We start from the raw sequence: 16,604 nt of genomic DNA, 5'->3' as shown, positions 1-16,604 counted from the left end.
CAAAGGGGGTGTTACTAGGTACTGACCATGCAGGGTGCCCAAACCTTTGCTTCAGGCCCCTTTCCTTTTTTGTTATTTTGAAACTGTAAAAGATGGAAATAAAAAAGTAATCTTGCTTATAATATTAAAGAAATGTGTCATCTTTAACTTTATACCTTTTGGAAATCAGTTCATCTTTTACTTGCTTAGCTATTCACAGTAACAGAAATTTTGACCAGGAGTGCCCAGACTTTTGCATGCCAATGTAAATATGGTTAGTCATTATTGGGAGTGGTGGTCAAATGAATTTATTTTAATGTTTGTTGTCATAAGAAAATTAGTACCACCAACTGAACCAACACTAACAAATCAGTACTCCATGGTTTACAATTGAAGAGCTAATGCAGATCATCATTAAGTTGAAATGGTTGAACTGGAGGAAGAATTAATCAATCTCCAGCAGATTGTTTGTTTCTGTGGATTCCAGTATCTCTTTGCATTGTGTCCCCAAAGCCAGACTGTATTTCCCTGGCTAAGCTTTGCACTTTAGCTTATGGAAAATGGCACTTTCTGAAGTTTTTTTTCTTTTATCTTGAGCTTCAGCTATTGAATCAGCACTACCAGGAACAAATGGCTAATGGGAAAATGAAAATTATCTGCTGCCGCCAAAAGCACTTTCTCCATGTTTTACAATGCTCCTAGTCAATATAAATATGTGACAGTCGCCTTCAAATGGAAAATGCCGTTAGTCCATCAACCTATTATGTTTGCAGATGCTAAATGTTACCACCTGTTCATTTTTAAAATGAAGGAAGTAATTTCTGGTTTGTTGCCATAGTGAAGTTTCCATCTTGGAGCCAAAAGAGATGAGCAATTAACAGATTGCTAGGTTCCAGTGACTAGATAATAATTAAGCTCTGAATGACCTCAGCCTTAAGAAGATACGTGGACTTTCTGGCCAGCTTGAAAAAGGTGCTCCATAATTGCTAAACAATAATGAATTGTCCGTGTAATATTAAACTCCAGCTGATTGGTGAACTGGAACATGTAGCAGATTATTTGACCGGATATTAGTCTGAAGAACAACAGGGTTATGAAGAATGAAACCCTGTGATTCTAATTATTGGAATGTGATGAAATTGAGTCTTCAATAGGGAACGTGGATATCTATTATTATCCATTGATATATGCTTGCCTAGTACTCAAGAACCACAACTCTTGAGTCATTCTAAAATTGAATAATTATGACTTCTGACCCAGCCTACAGCCTTAGATGTGATAAACCTATAATAATGAACATTTGTTTTTGTTTTATGAATGACCTTGATGGCATGAATGATTAGGCACCCAAATAAATATAATCAGTGTTTGCAACTCCTCTGAAGAACCACAGGACAAAGCACCTTTTAAGGCTTCCGAAGGAATTTAGCCAATCGATTGTATGATTTGTGATTTCTATCACAGTTATGACTGGTTACCTGGAGAAATTTGCTAATCTGGAATTTTAGAAATGTAATATTTTGCTTGATGTGCATCAAGAATGAAAAATATGCTTGGACAGAAATATGCTTACAATTTGGAAATAGTTGCACCATCCAGTAATAATGTGAATTGGATTTTTAATCTTGACCAGTTTAAATTTAAGGGTACAGATCAATTCTGAAATGAAGTGGATTTATTCCTTCCAGATTTGTGCATCACTTTTTTACTAAAGGATTATGACCTTGACTTTTTGCCACCAGCATTAGTTGGAGACTTTGTGACATCCCTCCAATATCTGCTGCAAATATAGGGTCTCTAAATCACATCCTAAACATCATTAACTTCCTCATTTTCAACCACTTTACATAGTCTCTAATCTGTGTATATATATGTATATAGTATTTTATTAGTGTTTCACAATCTGCAAGCTATAAATAAATGGTTGTACAGCCAAAATTCACGTTAGTTGTGTTGATTGTTTGGAATACATTTTTTACATGTGGTTGGAATTCACTTGTTTTACTTAATGGACAATGACTGGTGTTTGGCAATCAAGGAAATTAACCATAACAACAAAAAAAAACACTCATGCATGCTTTTTGCCTTATCATTCTATAAATACAGAGATGTTTAAATTCACATGTATGATCTTTGCAAATCTCACAGTGGATATCACATCTCCAAGAGCAGTGTCCATGATTAATTTTCTGCTTGCTTATCAGGTTCCCAGTTGGCCATGTGGCAAAGGGAAGTCTGTAAGAATCCAGAATTATGGTAATTTTGGAGCCCAAGTTTAAATTGCATTGATAAACAGTGATCACACTTCTTAAGAATTTTATTGGCTGCATACAGAGTTAGAATATCCCAAGGCTGTGAAAGGGACTCAACAAATACCAGAATTTCTAGATGGCAATCTGAAAAATCAAAATGCTTAACCTGTGTAAAACCTGTACAATTCTTAAATTCTGAATTTGATTTATGATCTAGTTGCTGATTGTTGATTTATTGTATCCAAAATGTCACCCACTGCTATCCTCGATCTGTTCTGGATTTTCTGCCTATCCACTCTGCGCCCTTCTCTATCAATGCTGCCTCTACTGAGACAGGAACTCAAAGTTTCTGCCATGGGCACCATGATCTGATTCTTGTTATCTGCGGTTTCTGCAGGCTTTTGAAAAATGTTGAGCACACTGTTCAATAATATAGACGTGGACTGGGATCTGTTCATGGCTTGGCTGTGTAGATTTCATACTTAGTGGGGCAAAAGTGACTTTGGGACAAATATTGTTAAAAGCTTTATTCACATTATAATACTGTTGTATATGTGATGTGTGGTTTGTTGCATTTTGAAATAATGGTTACTGAATTTACCAATTGAATTAACCATATAAATTGAAACATTATACTATATTATTTAATATCTATGGGTTATCAATTTGATCACCACATAATACAGGGATAATGAGCTCATCTTCTGTTAGTATTAACACTAAACATTCAGCTATTTGACAATTTGTTTGCTTTTTCCATAGTATGAACTTGACACCAAAAGATTGCTTTGATTTCTTCCCACTTTGTTCCTTGTGGTGTAAAAAGCTAATACAGTGGATTCATTTTGGCCCAATTAAGCAGCTGCCCCAATTAGCCAAGGTTTCATGGAAATAGTTAAAAAGGTATAAAAAAAGACAAGCTACCGTTTAATTGAGCAACCAAATTATGCATTTATATGAAATGCAAAACAAATTAGAACACTACCAATACTACTAGTGGTTGTCTGTTGTATCTAACGATGACAGGAAACCTGTGCAGGAGAAGCAGTTGCACCGGGCAGTTCCATACTCTCGACATTGGAAGTCTGGGTCTAGTGGGATGAGTAGATGTCATAACCAGGGTCTTCCATGATTGCTGTGGATGACCATGACTACTTCTGTCTCTTGTCATCTCCTTTGTTCTCCATATAGTATTACAGAACTGCCTTCCTGGCCATTGGATCTCACTATAGATCTCATCCACCCAGTCCACCTGAATTGAGTTTGCATGCTAAGACAAGCATATCCTTATCTCACAGGGGTATGAGGCCTGCCAGGTACCCTCACTTGGTTTAGATGGCCTGTCAAAGTGATGTACTGGGGTGTTGTCTTTGTCACATGCAAATAGCTACTTACAGCCACAGCTGAGACCTGAGTGTCTGGTGGGGATCAAAGGTAACATTCAAGACAATTGTCAACACCTTCAAATTCTTCATAGTTGAAGTAGTGAAATTGTTTCATTTTCATTCCCAGCCATTTCTGGCATTTCCAAGTCTGAATTCTTGAACTTGCAGTGAGCAAACTATTTCAGAATTGTCCAACTACTTATTTCTGGCCAACTATCAGTAACAAAAGTCACTGCTTTTTGAACACAAACACATGTAACTGGTGCTATTTAAATACTGTTCACTCTAAGCACAGTGCAGCATTTAATGGCCACACAAAGCTAGTTAGAAAATGTTCAGCAACAGTCTCCTGCCCCAATTAAGCAGTATACTGTCCCAAATATACAAAGGAATCCCAGCTATTTTCTCAATTTGTTTTTGTTGTTTAAGAATTGTCCCAAATATGCGGCTGCCCCAATTAGCTAATGGCCCAATTATCTGGAATCTGCGGTATTTTAATTTTACTGAGACTAATGTTGAACCTGCTCAAAGCAAAGCAGAACTGAAATAATATTTACAACTGCTTATTCCTTCCCACACACTCATCTTACACTTGTTCCAAAGACAGTCATGTAAAATATAGAACATTATAGCACAGGAACAGACCCTTTAGCCCACATTGTTGTGCTGAACCAGTTACATTAGTAATCAAGTGGCTCACTAAACTAATCTCTTGTATCTATACCATGTCCATCTCCTACCAATTTCCTCACATTCAGGAGCCTACTTCTACCACCACCCTAGGCAGCACATTCCTGGCACCCACCACTTTTTTTTAAACTTTCCCCTCGCATTCCTTTGAATTTAACCCCCTCTTACCTTAAATGCATGACCTCTGGTATTAGACATTTCAATCCTTGGAAAAAGATATGGCCTGTCTACTCTATCTATGCCTTTCATAATCTTATAAACCCCTATCAGATCTCCCCTCAGCCTCCACCTCTCCAGAGAAAACAACCCAAGTTGGCTCTTGTCATAGCACATGCCCTGTAATCCAGACAACATCCTGGTAGACCTCTTCTGCATCCTCTGCAAAGCCTCGACTTAACCCACAATATATTTTAAAGTTGCTTTCTTTGCCTGGTGTTGGTTACTCATGCACAAGAGCATATGCACAAGCTACTCCTGGGCCTTTTGAAATGGCTACCAAAAATTATTAAATATGAAATATTCTTGTCATGATGGTACAGGTGAGGTCAATCATTCTCTAGGAGATGGAGGAAGGTAGCGTGCAATAACCCATGCACCTACATACATCCCTCAGAATCTAAAGTAAATGGGTAGTCCTTCATCAGTAAGAGAAATGGATATTCCTAATTGTTATTAATACTGCTGACTAACTGTGAGTGTTTGCTTCTACTAATGACTCACATCCCAGATTCAGAGCATTACTGATGAGTCTCGTGGTGCTACGTTAAGGAAGAATTCTGCTCGTCCATCTGTGGATTTCCCGCCCATGGACCTTGATGATGTTCCTAAAGAAGAGGTAGTCTACATCTCCTCTGACTGCCTATTTCCTCTTCTTTCTTACTTTCTCTCGCTTGTTTTGTTTCTCTCTCTCTTTCTACTACTCACACTTGTGTACACTCAGTACCATGAGGAGTAGGAAATGGTTAGGGAAGTTTCTTAAAGTTCAGGATGGTTGTCTGGTACTAATGATATCAAATTGAGAATATTGGATAAGGACTTATGGGTGAGGAAACTGAAAACTTTGATATAGTATAGTACCACAGTGCTCAATGATAGAGTAAAGGCATACTTTGGGAATTCATATACCTGGTATTTAATTGATCCTAATTTGAGTGGGAAAATTGGAATTTTTTTAAGTAGCCAATAGCCTTGGTAATGAGAGAGAATTTTGAGCAATTTGGAGTGTACTGTCTGAAATTATGGTGAAAAATAATTTAGTGATAACTTTCAAAATACAATTAGTTAAATTTCTAGAATGAAAACTTAGTAGAGCTTTGTGAAAAGTGCAGTGGAGTGTGATTGAATAGCCCCTTTGGATAGTGATACCATGAATTAAATGTCCTGTGTTGAATGAGCTGTGAGCAGCAATGGATCTTCATATTGTTCAGCCAGCTGCGCAGATTAAGAGCAGGCATCTGCTGAATCTTTTCTGAACCTGTTCTATTTTATCCCCCCTCATAGCAGTGAGCTCCACTTGCAGGAAAGCTTTTTTTTTCCCATTTGTGTAACGACAAAATACTGCATTGGTGGGAAATTTGAAATGAGATAAAAGAAAATGCTGGAAATATGGTGCCACATTGCTTGTGAAATGATTAAGTCCTATTGTGCAGTTTTTGATACTGATTATATATGTCTGATGGTTTGTGGGCAAGCTCCAGGTAACGGGCCCATAAACTTGCTGGATTTCTTTATAAAGTATAAACTGACTATTTCAGAAGAACCTTCAAAGAAGAGAACATACTGCACAATCAGGTCTGGGTCTAAATGTGACATCAATTCCACACAATTTGGTTAGTTTTTGATGCCTTTGGCATATCCAGGGAAGAAGTGTTATTGCACATAACTAAGAAACTGCTGATAATTTTGGCTAATCCTGCAACTCTCCGATTCTGAGGCAGTGCCAATTCATTGACCCTTACTCTATTTGGCATCTTTTAGGCCCAACTGATGCATGACAGGAACACAACTGCTCACTCCTCTGGGACTGACAGGCTTACAGTTCCTTCAGAAAGAGTGCACATGACCTGGACTAAAGAGAAAATCACAGCAGAAAAGAACAAAAATAAAGAAATGGTACCATCAGAAGGTTTGAGGGATGTCTTTAACATGAAACCGTAAGTTGCCTTTGTCTTATTTCTTTCCCTTTCATTACTATCATCATCTCCATTTCCCACTTATTTGCCCTCACCCCATCTTCCCACTGTCATAGTTCCCTCTGTCCTTACCTATCATACCACAAGCCTCCACATCCAGCACGTCAATCTATGTAACTTCTGCCGTCTCCAACAGAATCCTACCACTAAGCACATCTCTCTCCCCCACCCCCTGCTGTCCATAGAGATTGCGCTCTATATGACTCCCTTAGCTGCACATCCCTCCCCATTGATCTCCCTCCTGGCACTTGTCCTTGCAAGCATTATAAGTGCTACACCTGCCTCTCTAGACCGTCCTTCCAGGTGAGATGGCACTTTACCTGTGAGTTTGTTGGGGTCACCTGTAGTACCTGGTGTTCCCGATGCAATCTTCTTTACGTCGGTGAGACCCGATGCGGACTGGGGGGCCATTTTGTTGAGCACCTTCACTCTGTCCACTGCAAAAAAACAGGATCTCTTGATTGCTACCCATTTCAATTTGACTTCCCATTCTCCCATTCTGACATATCTGTCTATTGCTTCCTCTGTTGAGACAATGAGGCTAAGCTCAGGTCGGAGAAGTACTAATATTCTTTTGTGGTCGCGTCCAATCTGATGGCATAAACAACAATCTCTCTAATTTCTGGTAATTAACTCCCTCCCCCACTCCCACCTATGCTCTTTTCCCATTCCCCATTCTGGTTACCCTCCCACCCCTTCTCATATGCTCAGCATTTCACTCCCGTTCCCTTCTTCCTCCCCTGTCTTCCGTGGTCCACTGTCCTCTCCTATTAGATTCTTTCTTCTCCAGCCCTTTAATATCACCTCCCTGCTTCTTAATTCACTGGCTCCCTTCCCCACCTCCAACCTATGTTTCCCTCACCTGGTCTCACCAATCACCTGCTAGCTTGTATTCCTTCCCTTGCTGCGCTGCCCTCCCCTCCCCTCCCCCCTCCCCACCTTATTCTGGATTCTGCCCCCTTCCCTTCCAGTCTGATGAAGGGTCTCAGCCCAAAACATTGACTATTTACTCCTCTCCGTAGATGATGCCTGACTTGCTGAATTCATCCAGCATCCGCAGTATCATTTGCTTATGATGCTGCATTTAGTCACTTGCTTTCCTATTAAGAATGCTCTGTTGGTGATCACGGAATTATTTTGAGTTGTCTGCACTGGTCTGAGATAGCTTCAGTTATAAAGATAAATGGAGTCAATAGGCACCAACAGCTCAAACTCTTTTCTTAACCCTAGTGATTCTTGCATATTCCAACTGACTCTGGTCACTTGAGCAATTGGGGAAAAAAAACAAGCACAGTGATTATTTGGTAATGGACATCCTTTGAGTCTGATTAACCATATAGAATTGGGCATAAGTCGCTTAGTCATTGTTTGAGACTTCAAGCTGGTCAAAAGCAGGAGAACCTTAGGATGAGAAAAATATTATTGTTTTATATTCAGTCAATAGGATGGCTGAAACGATAGGGCATGATCTGATTAACAACCAGGTTGTTCTCAGTATTCAGTGGTAGTACCCCATCGTCCTATGTAGACTTGTTAGCTATTTCACCCAGAGACAGGCAATTAGGGCAAATGAGAAAGTGAAATTGTGAATTGGGCTGAGTCTTAATCGGTTTCATTTAAAATGCCTCCATGTAACTGTATAAAATTGTTTCCAGCCATTTTTGTTCAATAATTATTCATATAATTATAAGCCTTGAATATTTGGATAGTAACCCAGTGTAACATGTTACTTTTTTAAAATTCACCCGAATGAGCTATATTTAGAAATGGTCCCAGAGAGATTTTTAATTTGTTTTTATTTATCTGCATTGACCTGAAAGTCCCTGATTTGTACAATTCCTAGTTAACCCATTTCAGCTGGGGGTTCACAGCAGGAAGCGCAATATTTTAAATAGTTCATCACTTGTAAACTCAGCTGTATTTAAGACCAACTTTGTAATGATCTGTGAAGTGCTTAATGACTCCATTTGGGGTCTAAACTAAACCAAGCATGCCTTTCAATTCTGATTTTTTTTAGAGCAAATCCAGAAAAAGCTGTTTCTAAGCATTTGGGTTAATATTATTAAACATAGAAAGTATTTGATGGCAGGTATCAACTTGTAATTAATCACTTAAGTTAACTGGGAGATTAGTAAAGGAAACAATAGGCTATTTTGTATCTGGACTAATTGATTAATGAGACTGAGTAGAATATTAATTCCTAGGACTGGGATGAAAGAATGGAAGGATTTACATTGGCTGGTTGGTGACGTTCATTATTGTCCCTAGAGTGAACAGGAAGTTTTGGCTGGATCCCTTTGTGCAAGAGAAACTTTAATAATGTGATGAGATCTGTCTCCTGTGAGGGTACAAAAGTGCTAGTGGTAAACAGTTCCCAAACAGAACATTAATTGGGTAGGGTATATATAACAATAATGTATATTTTACATAATTGTAAATGAGACCAATGTGCTGGTGGAGGTTGTATAATGAATATGAATCTGATGCAAATTTTAATAAACAATCAAGTCACCAGCTTGCCTGAAGGTAAAGATATAAAACTTGCTTGCCTGGGGCTATGTTAAGCAGTTCTCCATTAAAGCTGTACATGAAAAGCCTTGGCATCCCTGGTATCAAATTTACAAAATCACCCCCCCCCCCCCATTCCACTATTCCCTTTAGGGCATTGCCACCCAACGGATGGTCTTTGGCTGCTTGATCTAGAACAACTGACTGCCCTCTTTTACCCAGGAGTGGAATGGAATGCTAGCCCAATTGTTGAAATCACAATCAATGATTTTCCAACAATTTCCAGATTGAGTTAAAATCTGTATTTACCTTTTCCTGCAGGTAGACAATAAGATGTAGGAGCAAAATTAGCCCAGTTGACTTATCAAGCCTACTCTGCCATTCAGTCATGGCGAATTTTTTTCAACTTTTACTTCAACCCCATTCCCCTTTCCTCCCCATAACCCTTAACCCTCTTTACCAATCAAGAGCCTATCAATTTGATGTCAATAAACCCGATTATTTAGCCTCCACAGCTCTCCATTGTTACAAGTTTCGTAGATTCACAACCCTCTGGCTGAAGAAATTCCTTCCAATCTCAGTTCTAAAGACACGGCCTTTTATTCTGAGAGTGTTGCCTTGAATCCTAAACTCTCCTGCTAATGAAAATATCCTCTCTATTTCAGCTATCCAGGTCTTCCAGTATTCAGTAGGTTTCCATGAGATCCCTTTGCTCTCCCACCCCCTCCACCCATCCTTCTGAACTCCTGTCGAGTACAGGATTAGAGCCATCAAATATTCTTTTCATTCCTGGTATCTTTCTTGAGAACCTCCTCTGGACCTTTTTCAGGGCTACTACATTCCTCCTTGGGTACGGATAAGAAGGACCTACTTCCCTTGTTAATTTGTCAAAACCACAGGACATAATTTAAAGTTATTGGTGGGAAGATTAGAGAGGAGATCAGAAAAACAGTTTCATCTAGAGGTTGAAATTGCTTAGGACCTCATTGCCTGAAAAGGTGATGGAAGCAGAAACCCTCATGAAATTAAACTGTACTTAAATGTATATTTGAAGAAACCTGACCAAGTATTAGAAGATGACTTGCAAGATGAGTTTTTTTGAAATTTTATAGATATGATGGGTTAAATTGCATACCATTTTGTAAATTTTATGTTGTCGTTCTATGATAGCAAACCAGAGGCAAGTTGGAGATGAGTCACCAGGTATCTCAACTCCTACTCCATTGCTGGACTCAAGCATTTTGTTCAGGGAAAAAAAATGTCTATCTCCTGAATAAGGGTCTTGTACTTTGCACTAAGCCACTCAACATTGCGCTTAGGTTAGCTAATATATGCAGTACAATCCCATTCATTTGGGGTATAAGTTTTTGAATACAGAAAGTGGGGTTGTTTCCTTCAGAGCAAAGAGGAGAAGGTGAGATATGGTCAACTGTGATGATAAGGGGACACCAGTTTAAGGTTTGGAACAAAAATTGCTAGAGGCTTGTGAAGAAATTCTAGTTTACATAGATGGTAGTTCTGATCCAATATTCATGGCATGTGGGATGGTTTATCAGTCAATCCTTTCAAATGGGGATTGGATGGGCATGAGAAAGTATAGGGCAGCAGGGAAAGAGTAGGGCAATAGGCAAGATAACAGCTGTACCAGGAGAGGATAGGTCTTCCCCTCTTCCAGCAATTCTATGGAACTGCAAACCTTCTGGTTTGCTGAGAAGGTAATTTTCAATTAATTTTGAATATGTTATGGTTTTTTTTTAAGTTTATCTGCTTTTTTTTATCTTTAACAATTATCTTTAACATTATTTAAATCTACTTGAGCCAATTTTTAAACATCCTTGATTCGCCAATGGTGAGCTGGGGATGAGAGGCATGAGAAACTGTTGCAGGTTCTAGCTGCCACTCATGGTCTCATCCATTTTGCAGTTCAGCTCAGTCCTGGAGGTTAGGCTTCTTCTGGGTCATTTGTAGTGACAGGAAAAGTGCAGGTGGTAAACGTGGGCAGTGTGAGCATGATTGAACCTAGTAGAACAATTCCCATTTAATGCACCTTAGCTACAAGTGAATCTGTACCCAAATAAGTGGAATGTTAGTATGTTAGAAAAGAAACTGTGTACTGGATTATGATGTCATCTTTTTATTAAAATACATAAACTTCAAAAATATTGTCATGAACTTTACGCTTAGCTCCTTCTGAAATTAGGAACGTGATTTTAATGTTTCAACTTTGCAGTAACTTTTGTCTTTTTTTTAATTTTCAGCGAATGGGGAAGTCTGTAAGTTTCATTTGATCTTCATTTTATCTGTTTCTTTTGTGTGTTTCCGTTTGTAAATAGTCCTTAACAGCAGATGATATTTCTCCAAAAGCTTCAGTAACTACAGTCTCATGGAGACTTAATCTACATACATTTTATTATAAAAACTCAGGGCTTCTTTAGCACTACGAGTAATTCAGTTTGAACAGTTGCAATGGTAAGATTGCATTTTTTATTATTGATTAATAAACAATTTTCATATTCGAATGTAATTTTAGTGGTAAGTGTTGATCTGTGCATCATACTTCTAGCATTGCTTCTTATTAGTGTCCTTATTCTTCTATCTGCATATCAAATCAGCTGCTACTACCAAGCCTTTGATTCTGTCATACAGGTGACACCATTCATTGTTTCTTGACCTCCATAGTTTCTCCCCTCTTCCATTCCCTGCAACTTAAAACATGTCTGGTTTTCTAACATTTCCTAGTTCTGATGAAAAGTAATCAAACTGAAACCTTAATCTTATTTCTGGCATTATCTAGTCCTATTTGTAGAAAGGATGTATGTTTCCATTTGCTGGAGGCAACATACTGAGCTGTATTTCTAACATCCTTCCAGTTATTTAACAACACCTCTGCCCTTATTTTGTTGTTGCGGGGAATAATGTTAAATACTAATCTTAGAAAGCCCTTACAGAACAGTTTATTGGCTAATCAACAGATCTTCATAAATAAAGTCTTAATATTTTGCTTCTTAATTTAAGCAAATGATGAAGCTTTTGGATTTTGTGTGCTGGAAAGGTCTAAATGTTTTTTTTTTCTTTTGGATGCAATTTGTCTGTTGGCAAGCATTTTGCTAATTTGGGAAGATTTTTCCCATTCTAAGTGTTCCATTTTGATGTTACAGTGGGAAGGTTAGACAAATAATGTTACTTCAAATGCTTCATGTGAAGTCATGGTGTTAATACTGCTTTGCTTCCTGAAACATCAAAGAAATGAAAGTTGCTACATACCAGTTTCAAAACCTGATACACTGATGGGAAGCTGGCGTAGAAAAGGCTGCCTTTCTGGTAGATCTTTCCTAATACTATTTGAAACCAATTTAACGTCTTGGACTTTTAAAACACAAGATGGAAAGCGTGCCACTCTATCATCCCAGTGTCAGTAGATGTTGGGATTATGGTTCATCCATATTTGAGTATTTTACCAGATATTTCACAGCCAGCATTTGTGTTCTTTTATGACAACTTAACAGCAACCAAAAGGTAACAGGTTTCGGTCTCACTAATTAAAAAGAACTGGTAATCTAAGCAGTTGCAGGCCCACGGAGGTTCCTCAGGAAATGGAATGACCCTACCCTTATTAACTCCGACCTGTGTATGGCTTTAATTCTTATCCATGTATTTGACTGACCATTAAGGTGCTCTTAGGATCAGCAGTCATTTTCTACGTTTTATATGAAATTTCTATTCAGGCTGTTGAAAATCCTGCAATATCCTTCATTGTTATCTGTTGTCAAGGTTGATGCATTGTGATTTCCTAATTTCAAGAGTTTTGGAACTTCAAGATTCATGTTAAAGCAGAGACTGTTCTTCTGTATTTAAACCCATATGCAAATTAGTCCCCTTGTTTAATGGAAGTTTGAAGTCTGCCTAGGAAAATAAGTGAGCTCACATTCTGCTCAAACTGTGTGTACAAATTGAATGAAGGAACAGGATGATTTCAGGGTATTGACACATTGATCACTAACAAAACATCACTAGTTAATACAGCTGTTCAAAAACACAAATTTGGAACTGGGATTCATTTGTAGAGGAATAAAATTGATTAGTGAAGTAAGTGCATTGCATATGTCTTGAAATTTGGTTCAGCTACATTTACAATATTCCCAAATGGTGGTTCTTGCTAAATTGTAAAAATATATGGAGACATTGATAAAGGGTGCAAGAACAGTTTGCAAAGAAATTAGCAGAACTGCAAGAATAAGCGACCGGGGAGCTGAGCAGTTTGAAGCCTTTAAGACTGCAAAAGTGTCTGCTAAGGTATACAGAGAAGAGTCGTTACATAATGGTGACCCCAAAATTAGGATCTTAAATTTAGGGTGCATGTTATTGACTGCATTGGAAATTTGGGAGAAACTTCTTTCCTCATTGTGTGGTTAGAATGTGGAGCTATTGCCAAAAGGAACTGTTGAGATAAGAGGTATGAATGTGTTTAAGAGGAAGCGGAATATACAGATGGACAAAGAAAAAAGGAGCGCATTGCAGGACATAAAATGATGGAATGGAAGGAGACCTAAGAGTATAAACACGAATATCAACCAACGTTCACCTGCCGTACATCTTAATCCATTGCTATTTAAACCCACACAATGTTCTCCAGAGTTCCATCAGTAAAGCTGAGATTCTCTAAGCTTTACAGAGATGAAAGGTTACAACTACTTTTAAAACCCACAGTGGCAAACTAGCAATAGCCTTGTCTATTGCAGCAACCTTCCTCACTTATATACCTTACTGCCTATGGCTTTCCATTACCTCTCAACTATCTCCTCTGTGAAACCAGTATGCATGCAACTCTTGTATAAATCTTTCCTCATGAACTATAATCTATAAATTTCACTTTGACTGAATTTATATCTTGACCAATATTTATTTATGACTTCAAAGTTCAAAGTAAATTTATGATTGAAGTACGTACATGACAGTATATACAATCCTGAGATTCATTTTCTTGGGGGCGTACTCATATTTGTACTAGTGGGCAGAGGCTACAAAGCAAGGCTCCAGAGATTAAGACAGCTATGAGATGATCATGGCAGGCAGAGGAATGATTACAGGATTGCTTTAAGTCAGTGGACTGAGCCATTTTCAGGCAGCAGTCTATTGAATGAATACACCATGGTTGTAACGGACTTTAACAGCTGTGGATGAGTATGTCCTACTAAATCATTCAGAGTCTTCCCCAATCAGATGCCCTGGGTGAACTATGAGATCTGAAATTTGCTGAGGGTAGATCAGAGGCATTTAAGGCTGGAGACCAAGAATGCTACAAGAGGTTGCAGGTATGATCTCCAGAAAGCCATTCGTGGGCGAACTGGAGATTCCAGACCAAATTGGAATCAACAAAAGATGCTCGACAGCTGTGGCAGGGTTTGAATGCTATAACCTCCTACAAAGTTAAATCAAATGACATGGCGACAGCAGAGCTTTGATTCCATATGAGCTCAAGTGCCTTCTATGGTTGCTTTGACCATCAGAATATTAACAAACCAACGTGAACCCCCACATCTCCCAATGATCCTTTGATCTCAATATCTGAAGCTGACATGTGGACTGCCTTCAGAAGAGTAAATCCAAGGAAAGCATCAGAATAGGACAGGGTACCTGGCCATGTGGTAAAGATCCGTGCTGATCAACTGGCTGGTGTGTTCACTGATACCTTTAACCTCTCACTTTGGTTGTGTGTGGTACCCACCTGCTTCAAGCAGCTTTAATTATAACGGTGCCCAAGAAGAACATGGTGACCTTCCTCAATGACTATCGCCCAGTTACACTTACATCGACAGTGATGAAAAGTTTTGAGAGGATAATGATGAAGCATATCAGCTCCTGCCTGAGAGGCGACTTGGATCCGCTCCCATTTGCCTACTGAAGCAGCAGGTCCACAGTAGGTGCCATCTCACTAGTTCTTCCCACAACCCTGGAACATCTGGACAGCAAAGATGCATACATCAGGTTGCTGTTTATCAACTACAGCTCAGTTTTTACATAATACCATCTTCCCCTCAAATCTAATTAATAAACTCCCTGGCTTCATTGCCTCCTAGTGCAACAGCATCTCCATAATTTCCATGAAGACAGGTGCTTAGCACCCTCTTCTATTCCGTTTACACCTATGACTGTGTCACTAAGCATAGCTCCAATACCATATTGAAGTTTGCTGATGACACCACTGTAGTGGGCTGAACCAAAGGTGGTGATGAATCAGCATACAGGAGGGAGATTGAAAATCTGGTTGAGTGGTGTCATAACAACAACATCTAACTAGTGTCAGCTAAACAAGGAACTGGTTGTAGACTTCATAAGAGGGAAACCAGAGGTCCATGAGCCTGTCCTCATTGGAGGATCAAAGGATTAGCAACTTTAAATTCCTGGATATTATTGTTTCAGAGGACCTGTCCTGGACCCAGCACATAAGTGCAATTGTGAAGAAAGCATGGCAGCACCTCTACTTCATGAGGAGTCTGTGGAGTTTCAGCATGGCAGTTAAAATTTTGACAAACTTCTATAGTTGTGTAGTGGCGAGTGTATTCACCGGCTACATCATGGCCTGGTATCAAAACGCCAATGCCTGTGAAGGGAAAATCTTACAAAAGGCAGTGGATTTGGCCCAGTACATCATGGGTAAAGCCCTCACAGTCATTAAGCACATCTATATGAAACACCATCATAGGAAAGCAGCATCCACCATCAGAGATCCTCACCACCCAGGCCATGATCTTCTTTTGCTGTTGCCACCAGCTAGAATGTACAGGAGCCTCAGGACTTGCACCTCTATGCTCAGGAGCAGTTACCACCCCACAACCATCAGGCTCCTGAACAAAAAGGGATAACTACACTCACTTTCCCATCCATTGAGGTTTTCCCACAACAATGATCTCATTTTAAGGACTCTTTATTTTGTTATTTCATATTCTCTTTATTTATTGGTATCTATTTATAATTGCACATGCACAATTATTTATCTCTGCACTCTAGTTGAACTTCCATTGATCCTATTATAGGTACTATTCTATAGATTTGCTGAGTATGCCCGCAGGAAATTGAATCAGGGTTGTATGTGGTGACAACCTTGATTACTATGAACTTTGAATTTTGAATAAATCAATAACCATAATAGAATCATAGAAACATAGAAAACCTACAGCATAATACAGGCCCTTTGGCCCACAATGCTGTGCCGAACATGTACATACTCTAGAAATTACTTCAGGTTACCCATCGCCCTCTATCTTTCTAAGCCCCATGTACCTATCCAGGAGTCTCTTATAGGACCCTATTGTATCTGCCTCTGCCACTGTCACTGGCAGTCCATTCCACCCACTCACCACTCTGCGTTTTAATAAAAAAAAAAGCTTACCCCTGACATCTCCTCTGTACCTACTTCCAAGCAACTTGAAGCTGTTCCCTCTTGTGCTAGCCATTTCAGCCCTGGGGAAAAAGCTTCTGACTATCCACACAATCAATGGCTCTCATCATCTTATACACCTCTATCAGGTCACCTCTCATCCTCCGTCGCTACAAGGAGAAAAGACCATCAATGAAAGACTGCACCAACAGAGTAGACA

At 39.1% G+C, this 16,604-nt stretch overlaps 1 protein-coding gene across 5 annotated transcripts in view; it reads left to right on the top strand.

Moving 5' to 3' along the window:
- LOC140212531 (solute carrier family 12 member 7-like) overlaps positions 1 to 16,604 on the top strand; it is a 266,651-nt gene that overhangs the window by 238,130 nt on the left and 11,917 nt on the right. For 3 of the 5 annotated variants that reach the window (XM_072283464.1, XM_072283466.1, XM_072283467.1), the window contains 3 exons: positions 5,034 to 5,141; positions 6,284 to 6,459; positions 11,265 to 11,279. In XM_072283464.1, coding sequence (XP_072139565.1) covers positions 5,034 to 5,141; positions 6,284 to 6,459; positions 11,265 to 11,279 — 299 coding nt within the window. Of the gene's footprint in view, positions 1 to 576; positions 1,839 to 5,033; positions 5,142 to 6,283; positions 6,460 to 11,264; positions 11,280 to 16,604 lie in introns of those variants that run through there. The other 2 variants (XM_072283465.1, XM_072283468.1) reach the window with 2 other exon arrangements.

Source organism: Mobula birostris, chromosome 19 (assembly GCF_030028105.1).
Source record: "Mobula birostris isolate sMobBir1 chromosome 19, sMobBir1.hap1, whole genome shotgun sequence".
NCBI lineage: Eukaryota > Metazoa > Chordata > Chondrichthyes > Myliobatiformes > Myliobatidae > Mobula > Mobula birostris.
Note: the sequence above shows the minus strand (reverse complement) of the source record. Positions and strands in the feature narration are given on the sequence as shown.